Here is a 12,197-nt window from a genome sequence, read left to right on the forward strand (position 1 = left end):
GAAAAGATGGTCCCAATATAATGACAAAGACAGGCAGATAATCACTCTGAACAGGAAAAGGAAGGATGAACCCTTTTAAAAATCTTTAAGATTCCAACTCAGCAACATACTGGGCTTGATTCATAGCTATTTCTCCAGTTTTAGCCTGCTGTAACTCCACTGGCAGGAAACAGACTAATACCTATAAGGATGTAAAGGACAAAGTACTCAGTTAAAAATAACCATTGTTAATATCAGAAAGAATTAAAACATTTATTGGGCATAAATATATTACATATACACTACAGATACAGTTAAGTCTTACATACATAGCGTAGTATCTGCAAAATCTATACATTAAAATAGATATGGCAGTTTTAATACAATGCATATGAAATAGTCTAAAATTTACAATACAAGAAAACAGGATTATTTTTTCTCTTAAAGTTGAAAAGCTTGGAATGTATGTTCCCGTAGTGAGGTAAAAACATTTTTATTTTTTTTTCAATTTAAAGAATTGTGCAAGGATAATGTTCATACACATTCAGTTAGGGCACTTTTCAATTGTGACATTGAATACTGAACTACGGTAGCCAACAAAACAGGATTAGAAAACTACAACATCTCAAGTTCATAAAGAAAAAGGCAGATAATATAAAAATGTTTCTTTCCATTTTTAATATATTTTAAATACTTACTTTTCCTTTTTTTATTTTAATTTATTTTTACACTTTCTTGGAGAGCACAGGGTTTTTGGGTTTGGTTCACATGACTGATATTTATTGGGCCAGGGAAAGGATATAAAGACGCACAGGGAACTAAAAAGCATCAGTAAATTGTTGCAATCATTGATAATGGAAGTAGAAGCGGGAATGGTTTAAAATCTGTAACACTTTATGGTTACATGAAAATGGATTATAATGGTATTACTAGGATTATAATGAATTATAATGGCAGTATATACAAAGTAAATACTGATGTCAAATTAACTTAATATGGGCCTGATCCAACTTGCATAGAAGACTTTTTCCATTAACTTCAATAGGAGTTGGATTGGGCTCTTTGATTACTGTGATTATAATGGATACCAAATGAATTAGAAATGCTTAAAGTGTTACAGATTTTTGTTCTCCAACCTTTGCTCACTGCTTGTAAAACTGCTCCATACTTTCAAACTTGCAGAAGAAAACAAATTATCCAAAGCAAGTTTTATTTATTACAGTATTTTTTTTAAAAACACACCAGGCTTAGATTTTGTAGCAGCACTGCGAAAACAGTATTCCAAAAATTCAAAAAGGGAATCTATTCAAATCTGTGGGTTTTCAAACTACGGATGACATTTCATTGTTTTAAAAAATACATCTTCCCCCCCATTGAAGACAGCTGTGTATGCTTTGCTCACAAAATAGATGCAAGATCACAAAGTTTCATATCACAAATAAATTTAAATAAAATGTAAATAAATTTGACAAGCCATGACTTTGGCAAAAACAAAAACTTATATTTAGCTCAATGCCATCAGTTTGCAAGGCTAAATTAAACTAATTATAGTCAATAACAAAATACAGAACATTTGTAATATTTGCTACATCTAGAGAGGCACATGGAATCATTCATTAATCTTAGCACTTTCTTTCAAGAGATGATTATGTTTTTTGGATACATGTAAACGTTTCAATCACTGATAACCTTTTTGTTTTTTGGCATTTAATGCACTAGATGCTCCCATCTTTAAAAACACATGAAAATGTAAGAAGGTTAATAATACTAGGAATGCTGCCAGGTAAAAAGTTGACCTAAAGTACGACAGTATAAAACAGACAAAATGTAACATGCTACAAGGGGAAAAAAATTAGTACATAAGTACACTTCTTTATTTTTTATTTTTTTTACAATAAATAAAAGATTGCACTGTAATTGGCATTTAAAGTACTGGATGCAGTATATTGTATAAATAAACCTAAAACAAAAATAATGTGGGTTTCCCCATTACTTTTGGTTAAGGGAATATTATGCTAATATAGGACACTGCATCTTAGACAATGTAGAGAGAGCACAAAACAGCTATGACAGAAGCAAAACCAAGTAGCAAAAATATACAAAAACAAGAGGAAGGGATATACATTGTGTATCTGTTGCACCCTTTTGGAATTGATTTGCACCTCCAGCTCATTACTGTCCCTGAGGTACTCATACGTTGTTGACTTCAACATAAATAATCCAATGATTCGTGAGTTAAAAATCTAGTATTTTGATGGATTAACACATGTATGTGTGGGCCACTGCTGTAAGAAGAGAAATGATAAATTCGGATAACTTACTTTGGCTTTTGCAATGTATCAAATATTTTGACTGACTCTGTTTAAGGTACTTAAATTAACTGACCTAATTTGTGATACTCCCAAGACAGGTCTATAAAATGGATCTTCCTCCAAATGTGACTGATTGACTGTAAAGATTGTTTACACTGAGCGTAAATCTTACATAATCAGTAGAGGCAGTAAGCTGTCACCAGCTCTAATCTTAGAAATCAGGCTGAACAAAATAGAATATAATAAATCTATTGATTAAAAGTAGTTATATATACACACACAACAACAAACAAAGTTAAAGCAGCTTTCCAACAGCTGAACATGGGAATAACTAACTATTGCACAATGCCCTCTTACTTAAAGTTACTGCTACGAATCAAAATGCTTAAAAAAAATCTATAATGCTTCATAATTTATATGCAGTTTGATTATCTGATTTCTTATACAGGCAGTTCATAGTGTTGTAACCATAGAAATAACAGATAATTAAAAAAGTTTTAGATGGCAGTACATTGTTTTGATTTAAATGCACTAAGCAGTTAAAATAATTGAGTGTACATTTTATCTTGAAAAAAACTGGGACAAATGTATTGTAGTGAATAAATCATAGGTAACATTGGTAATACTGGTCGGTGAAAGACTGGTACTGTTGACTAACACTGCATTCTAGCCTTATTACTATACACACTTGTGATTAATGTTTACAGATACAGAAGAGACAAAATAAGTGACTGAGGATTATAATTTACTAAATTGTAACATATATGAAAGACTATAAGGACGTCAGTGGGGAAAAAAAATCAAAACCAAACCAACCAAACAAAAAAAACCGTAAAGGTAAATTGATTGCAATTCCGAAACTTTGAAGGAAAAAAATCTTGCTTTTGGTATCTGGTTTGCTTATTTCTCCAGTTTGACCTCTTCCTAGTTTTGAATTTCAAAAAGGTGCACCAAAACACTGATTTATCTTTTTCCTAGCTAGAACTGTAAAAATAAGAGAAGTATATAAAATGCATGGTAGAACAAAAAGATTTCAAGGAATATCTGAATAAATGTGTGGATTATAATGCGTAGCATTAGTTAAATTTATACCTCAAACTTTCACTGGATTCTCTACTTCATAAAGAAGTATTGTAATATAAAGGCAAATAAAATTGACAAAAATGCAAAGCCAATAACAATAAGGGTTGCCCACTGTCCATCAGTAAGCATCATGCTCTTTATCTTAGGATCATCTATGCTTCCCAATTCCCCTGTAAGCATGATCTCCCTTCGTTGGAGCATAAAGGCAACAGACGGGCTGAAAGGTCCACTAAGTTCCTGTGAGGTATCCAAGCATCGGCGACATACGCAGACACGGAATCGGTAGTCTGTGTTGGTCTGAAGGCCTGGGATTTGGAATGTTGTCTCATCTCCCTTGTACACCTACAAAACAAATTAAAATTCACAATCAAATTTAAAAATCAATGGCCATTCATGTGCCAAAGATTTTTTTCATATCAACACCATTCATAAATAGCATTATGCTATCCTTGACAGAACATCATTTGTGAGAGATTTAGATTTCAAATACTCAGTTTACTACTTCATAATCTAAATAGTGGTATAGGCATTTTATGAAACCAACTGCCTGATCCTACATTACATACATAGCTACAAGTTCCAATGAAGTTTAGGAGAGTTTTAGTTCTGCAAGGGTTTGTCATCAGACCTTTAAAGCAAACCATTAAAGCTGAGTTCTTTCAGGAAGCATCCAAACTAATTTTAGGGCAAGAACTTAGTATGTCACAAGCAGTCAAAGAAGCCAGAACGTGGAGCAGAGAGGATTGTACAATAGATGGTTATATATGGCAACTCTCCATATTCAGTACTTGTGAACATCTAGTGAACACACAGAGAAAGACAAAAACAAAGGCAGGAAAGATTTCAAGCAATTAGTCCATCTCAGGAGGCAAAACTTTCCGAACATTTTGGTGGTTCAGTAAATAATATAAACAACATAAAAGTTATCCTTTATCAACATAACAATATAAATACAGATTTGGGGCCAAATTCTGCCATATGATGCATTCCACTCACAGGTCTGAGGGCAATATTTGGCCAACAAATGGAGAAAACCTGCAAAATCATGTTATTGGAAGGCAGTTTTAGAATAATCCTAAACTAGTTACAAGTTTTGTTTCGATGCAACTTATTTTTCAATTGTTTTCTTCATATTTCCCTTAAGAGTTATGGCCTATAACTTTACAATTTTACAGTAGTAGCAGTAGTCCATAAATGGCCCTAGCCTTTTATATATACAAAAGGATGAGATGTTTATTAGAACAGCATACACAAAGTGTTGGGAGTTTATTGATTGTTCAAAGCTAACAGTTACTTTTCAACAGAGAGATTCATTTCCTCTTTAATGATAGTCACCAAACGCTAGCATATGTGAGTAAAAATACATTGGTTTTTACAGCTGACAGGTGAAATCACTTTTCCAAGATTACCTACAGTATGAATCATGGCCAGAAATAAAATCTGATGATCTCCAAAAAAGAAGCAAAGGGCCAGAGATAAACTGTTTCTTGAAATATGTATGACATCCTGAGAGTGGGAAAACAAAATATACAAAGCATGTGGACAAGGTTGATCCAGTTGATATACTTGGACGTTCAGAAAGATCCCACACCAAAGGCTCTTAAGCAAAAGTAAGCAGTCATGGGATAAGAGGGAAGGTCCTCTCATGGATCAGTAACAGGCTAAAATATAGTAAACAGGGTAGGAAAAAAGGGTCAGTTTTCACAATGGAAAGAGATCTAGCAGGTACTGGGACCTGGGCTGTTCAACATAGTCATAAATGTTCTGGAAAAAGGGATGTACAATGAGATGGCAAAGTTTGTATATGATACTAAATTACTCAAGGTAGTTAAGTCCAAAGCTGACTGATAGGAGTTTCAAAGGGATCTCACAAAAACTGGTTTACTCAGCAACAAAATGGCAGATGAAATTCAATGTTGATAAGTGCAAAAAGTAATGCACACTGGAAAATATAATCCCATCTATACATCTAAGATGATGGTCTAAATTAGGTGTTACCACCCAAGAAAAAAATCTTGGAGTCGTGGATAGTTCTCTGCAAACATCCGCTCAGTGTGCAGCGGCAGTCAAAAAAGCTAACAGAATGTTAGGAAACATTAGGAAAGGGATAGATAATAATACAGAAAATATCATAATGCCACTAAATAAATCCATGGTGCCTTGATGACTGTGTGCAGTTCTGGTTGCCCCATCTCAAAAAATGCCCATTTTAGATGTATAGATGGGATTATATTTTCCAGTGTGCATTACTTTGCACATAGAATTGGAAAGAGCACAGATAAGGGTAACAAAAATGATTAGGGTATGGAACAGCTTCTATATGAGTAGAGATTAAAAAAGAGTTGGACTGGTCATCTTATAAAAGACACGACTAAGGGGAGATATAATAGAGGTCTATGAAATCATGAATGCTGTGGAGAAAAAGTATTACTTATCTCTTCACATAATACAAAACCAGAGGTCACCCAATGAAATTAATAGGCAGCAGGTTTAAAACAAACATAAGGAAGTATTTTTTCACACAACACACAGTCAACCTATGGAACTCATTGCCGGGGATGTTGCAAATCCCAGAAGTATAAATGGGTTCAAAAAAGAATTAGATATTAGATACAGAGTTATCTGTGTGTTCAATTGCTATTCCTTTTATTTGGATGTGCAATGTTGTATTTTGTTTTCTAGCTCTACATATAAGAAGTTTTCTGTCAGCTCAGTTTTAATTTCTCTTTTGTTTCCCATTTATAAACCAGAACTCTCCCATTCAAGTGAATGGAGCCTCTCTTGAGGCTTCCATTCCTGCTGTGGGAAAATTAAAAACTGATTAAACAGCAAGAGGCAAGACAAGCTCTTCAACCTCTGAAGAGATGGAGGCAGTCTAGTTTTTGCACAGGAGGCTTATGTGGCATGCAACACATTGTTTTGCATTTCAGTGTTCAATAAAATACCAACCTTAACAATCCTTTGCTACATAAATTGTTGTCAATGGTTATGTGTTTGTAGGATTAACATTAACTCCATTTCACTTTTTCCACTTAAATCTCAACACCCACTCCCAGTTATTTATGCAGATTCATATTTTCTCCCACTTACTCTGATTCATACTCACTGAGTCATAAATTCTCTAAATTGTATTACCATTAACAGGTTAAGTTTTGGATACATTAAAAATTGGATAAAATGCAACCAAGAGGAACTTTACATAAGAATGGCCGTACTGTGTGAGACCAATGGTCCATCTAGCTCAGCATCTATCTTCCTACGGTGGCTAGTGCCAGATGCTTCAGAAGGAATGAACAAAACAGGACAATTTTGAGTGAGCCACCCCATGTGGTCCAATCCTAGCTTCTTGCAGTGGGAGATTTAGGGACACCTGGAGCATGGGGTTACGTCCCTGGAGCATCTTGGTTAATGGCCATTAATGGACCTATCCTCTGTGAACATATCTAATTCTTTTTTGAACCCAGTTATACTTCTGGTATTTGCAACATCCCCTGGCAATGAGTTCCATAGGTTGACTGTGTGTTGTGTGAAAAAATACTTCCTTCTGTTTGTTTTAAACCTGCTGCCTATTAATTTCATTGGATGACCTCTGGTCTTGTATTATGTGAAGAGATAAGTTAACACTTTTTCTCCACAGCATTCATGATTTCATAGACCTCTATCATATCTCCCCTTAGTCGTGTCTTTTATAAGATGACCAGTCCAAATCTTTTTTAATCTCTACTCATATAGAAGCTGTTCCATACCCTGATCATTTTTGTTGCCCTTATCAGTACTCTTTCTAATTCTAATATATCTTTCCTGTTAAGCGGGGTGCCTTTACAAAGCTTAAATTGAAATAGACATTCAAGACCTCAATAATGGACCAATCATCATGTTCTCCCCTGCATTTACACCTCAGCCAAGAAATCAGTATTTCATTACCAGCAAAGGCCTGGGTCAAGACGTGCTATTCATTTTTAATGCCTCTAAGCCAGCTACAATCTCTCCATATACACTATTGATGAGGTTCATTTTAGAAAGCAATACTACTTGGCTCCAAAAGTTAAATAAAAAAATAAAACATGTAAACTAAGACTCATATTCTCCCCCTATTTCATGGTGTTCAACATTCATGGAGAGTTTGGAATCAAAGCAGTAGGTAGAAAAGACAGTTACCTTTTCCGTAACTGATGTTCTTCGAGATATGTTGCTCATATCTATTTCACAGTAGGTGTGCGTGCTCACCACATGCACCAGTGTCAGATGTTTTTCCCCTAGCAGTACCCATAGGGGAGCACCCCTAGCAACCCCTGGAGTGGTGCCTCCATGGTGCGGTATAAGGGGCATTGCACGCTCCCCCCACCCTCAGTTCCTTCTTGCCAGACAACTCCGACAGAGGGGAAGGAGAGCGGGAAGTGGAATAGACATGAGCAACACATCTCGAAGAACACAAATTACGGAAAAGGTAATTGTCTTTTCTTCTTCAAGTGATTGCTCATGTGTATTCCACAATAGGTAATTCCAAGCTATATCTGTTGGAGTTGGGTAGGAGTTCACAAACTCTCAGGATGGAGCACAGCCCTGCTGAAGCCGGCGTCTTCCCTGGTCTGCGAGAAGATCGCATAATGCGAGATGAACGTGTGAACTGAAGACCATGTGGCAGCCCTGCAAATGTTCTGAATTGGGACATGGGCTAAAAAGGCAGCTGATGAGGCTTGCGCCCTAGTAGAGTGTTCCCTCACAATCGACGGTGGAGGGATTCCCGCCAGGTCATAACAAGTACGGATGCACGAGATGATCCAGTTGGAGAGCTGCCAACCCCTCCTGTGCTCGACCGAGGCGATGAACATCTGTGAGGACTTCCTGAATGGCTTAGTCCGCTTCAAGTAAAAGGCCAGAGCCCATCTCACATCCAGCATGTTGAGGTGGCGCTCCTCACTGGACACATGGGGCTTGGGGCAGAGGACCGGCAGGAAAATGTTCTGACCCATGTGGTAGGCGGAGACCACCTTTGGGAGGAACGAAGGGTGTAGGCGGAGCTGGACCTTATCCTTATGGAACACCATGTATGGGGGCTCGGAGGTCAGGGCCCCGAGTTCTGAGACCCACCTAGCTGACGTGATCGCTACCAGGAAGACTACCTTCCACAAGAGGTGAGACCAGGAGCACGTAGCTAATGGCTCAAACGGGGGGCCCGTCAGTCGGTCCAGCACCAAGTTAAGGTCCCACTGCGGGACAGGGGGCCTAACATACGGGAAGAGACGATCCAATCCTTTAAGGAATCGGCCTAGAAGAATACCATGTGCCCCACACCGGCGGGTGGAAGGCTGATATGGCCGCCAAGTGCACCTTGATGGAAGAGGGTGCCAGGCCCTGGGCTCTAAGGTGAAGGAGGTAGTCCAAAATGAGCTGGATCGGGGCAGTCATGGGGGAAAACGTCCCGCTCAGCTGCCCATCCGGAAAACTGAGACCACTTTGCCAAGCAGGCTCGGCACATGGAGGGTCGCCTGCTTTCCAAGAGGACGCGCTGAACCCCTTCCAAGCATGTCCGTTCCTCCCGGCCTAACCACTGAGCAGCCATGCCGTCAGGTGGAGAGCCGCTAGGTTGGGGTGGAGGAGGCGGCCCTGGTCCTGGGAGAGGAGGTCTGGACGGGACGGTAACAGCCACGGTGGGGTGACTGGCAGGCTCGTGAGTGTCCCGTACCAATGCTACCTGGGCCACGCTGGGGCAATCAGGAGGACCCAGGCCTAGTCCGTCTTTATCTTTTCCAGGACCTTGCCGATCAGCGGGAACGGGGCAAAGGCACAGAGAAACTGGTCTGACCAGGACAGGAGGAAGGCATCGGAGGTAGCGCCCCCAGCACCCCCGCCCCGGAGCAGAACTGGGGACAGCGATGGTTCTGCCGAGTCACGAACAAGTCCACCTGGGGAGTTCCCCACTCTTGGAAAAGTCTGTGCACCACCTCTGGGTGAAGAGACCACTTGTGCTGAGAGGAGAAGTCCCTGCTCAAGCAATCTTCCCGCGAGTTCTGTGTGCCCGGAAGGTGACAGGCCTGTGGGCAAATGTCATGGGCTATAGAGAAGTGCCACAGCTTGAGGGTTTCCAGGCAGAGAGCAGAGGATCGGGCCCCACCTTGCCTGTTGATGTAAAACATCGAGGCCATGTTGTCCGTGAGAACTCTGACCACCCTGCCCTCCAGGTGTGAGCAGAAGGCCATGCATGCTAGTCGGAACGCCCTGAGCTCCTTGACATTTATTTGGAGGGCCAGGTCCTGTGCAGACCACAGACCTTGGGTCTGAACGTCTCCCACATGGGCTCCCCAACACAGGTCTGATGCGTCGGACACCAGCTCCAGAGATGGGGGCCTGCCTCTGAACGGGACTCCACAGAACATGTTCCTCGGGGAGGACCACCATCGTAGGGAGGTGATCACTGGTTCGGGCACAGTGAGGACCTTGTCCATACTGTCTCTGGCCTGGGAGAACACCGAGGCCAACCAGAGCTGTAGGGGCCTCATCCTGAGCCTGGCGTGATGAACCACATATGTGCACGCCGACATGTGACCCAAGAGTTGGAGACACGCTCTGGCTGTTGTCACTGGGAACCTTGTGACTGTGTCGATGAGCCCTTTCAGGGTCTCAAACCTGTCTGGTGGGAGGGAGGCTCTGGCTGATGTGGCATCCAGGACTACCCCGATAAACTCTATGCGTTGTACTGGGACTAACGTGGACTTGGTGTTGTTTACTAACAGGCTCAGAGTGGTGCACATGGACAGGAGGAGTGCCACATGGTCCTGCACCTGTGACCGGGAGCTGCCCTTGAACAGCCAGTTGTCCAGATAGGGGAAGATCTGGACCCCACAGCACCTGAGGTAGGCCACCACCAGACATACACTTTGTAAATACCCTGGGGGGCAGTTGACAGGACAAATGGGAGGACCGTAAATTGGTAGCGTTTCTGCCCAACCATGAAACGGAGGAAGTGTCTGTGCCCGTCAAATACATGGATGTGGAAGTATGTGTTCTGCAGATCGAGGACAGCGTACCAGTCCCCGGGATCCAGGGAGGGAATGATGGAGGCCAGGGAGACCATGCAGAACTTGTGCTTCACCATGTACTAGTTCAGGCCTCGCAGATCCAGGATGGGCCTGAGCCCCCTCTGGCCTTCGGGATAAGGAAATAGAGGGAGTAGCACCCCTTGCATTTGAACTCTGCTGGCACCACTTCCACAGCTCCTAGGCCAAGGAGACCCCCCCCCCCACTTGAGCAGAGCCTCATGAGAGGGGTCTCCCAGAAGGGATGGGGGCAGAGGGTGGTTGGGTGGGGTAGAGGTAAACTGGAGGGTGTAGCCCCGGGAGATGGTGCTGAGGACCCACTGGTCTGAGGTCAGCCGTGACCACTCCGGGAGAAAAGCACTCAACTGGTTGGAGAAGGGAAGTTTTATTGAGGGTGGATCCCTGATGAGAACTGGTAGGTTCTGGTAGGTTGCCCCCATCAAAACTGCTGTTTCCCTGCCTGTTTGCCTTTGGAGGACCCAGGAGGGACTGTAATCACCTCATCAGGGGAGGGCGAGGAGACAGGCGTGGTACTTTGCGTGTCCACTGGCACCGGAGGATCCACCCCCTGATCGCTCTCCGGGCATGGTGCCGAAGACGTGTGTCCTACCGACTCCTTCCTCGGAGGCCTGGAGAGGGAGGCCAATGGCCATTCAGAAGTTCCAGCCACCGAGCGAGCCCTGACTGGGGGCTGCATTGGGGGCCATGGTGCCCACTGGTACCACTGTGCCGGCCACAGGGCCCAGTGCCACTGCACCTGCTGTGGCACCGGCGGAGCAGGCTGCTGGGCCTGGCTGGCCTGACCCATCGATGGACGACTACGAAGGGAGACCAGGCTGACATATGACCTGCTGCTGTCCCTGGACTGGGAGAAGTGGCAGCACCGGGAGTGGTGCTGACCACGAGACTGCAACCCCAACGTGGAGGAACGGTACTGTTGGTAGCAGCTGCTCTGCGATTGGCTCCGGCGGGCGGATCCACGACGGCAAGGCTCCAGCGATCGATGCCCGGGGCTATGGGAGCGGTGCCATGGCGGGGTCCTGGAGTGAGACAACGAACGAGAACTGCGTCGATGTTCATGTTGCGACTGACTACGGTAGCCGCTGCTGAGACGAGGACCTTCGGCGTCGTCTGCCTCGGTCCTGTTGATATCTGCTCCTCGAGGCGGAGCGGTGCCTGGAGCCTCTGTTAGATGGAACCCAGCCAGACAACCTGGTGGGGGTCAATGGTGACCTGTGTGGACTACACACGGGACGGTCACTGAGCGGCGAATGGTATCGGGAACATTTCCTTGACCGAGACCGAGTTGGGGGCGACTGCGGAGATCCTGGTGGTGGCTTGCCTCTGGAGCATGGGGCCAACACTGGTGGTGCTCCTGGTACTGGCATGGACATAACGTCCTGAGCCGCTTGCAGGGCCTATGGCATGGAGGACATCTGGGGAAGCCTGCTCTGAACGGGCTGGGCTACTCCGCTCGACCTGAGTCAGAGGCCTAGAGGCCGATGGGGACCAAGGACTGCCCAACATGGATCTAGCCTCTCCTGCAGTCTTGCTCCGGTGCTGCGGTGAAGAAGGCCTCTTCTTAGCCTTCTTGGTGTGCCCCGTGGACGGGGAGCAGTTCCGACTGGTAGTTGGCGCCGGTGGGTCGCAGCGTACTGACACTGCGGTACCTGGTGCCAACTTGGAGCTGCGTGCTGGAGTTGGGGTCAACGCCAACTCCATCAGGATGGCCCGGATTCTAATGTCTCTTTCTCTCTTGGACCGAGGCTTAAACGACTTGCAAATC

General features: G+C 43.5%; 1 protein-coding gene across 1 annotated transcript in view; it reads right to left on the reverse strand.

Annotated features, from left to right (window-relative positions):
• Positions 1-262: 262 nt before the first annotated feature.
• Positions 263-12,197, reverse strand: part of FNDC3B (fibronectin type III domain containing 3B) — a 355,800-nt gene continuing 343,865 nt past the window's right edge. Inside the window, exon 26 of the mRNA XM_074963564.1 lies at positions 263-3,716. Coding sequence (XP_074819665.1) covers positions 3,405-3,716 — 312 coding nt within the window. The 3' untranslated portion in view covers positions 263-3,404. The remainder of the gene's footprint in view (positions 3,717-12,197) is intronic.

This window comes from Natator depressus, chromosome 9 (genome assembly GCF_965152275.1).
Source record: "Natator depressus isolate rNatDep1 chromosome 9, rNatDep2.hap1, whole genome shotgun sequence".
Taxonomy (NCBI): domain Eukaryota; kingdom Metazoa; phylum Chordata; order Testudines; family Cheloniidae; genus Natator; species Natator depressus.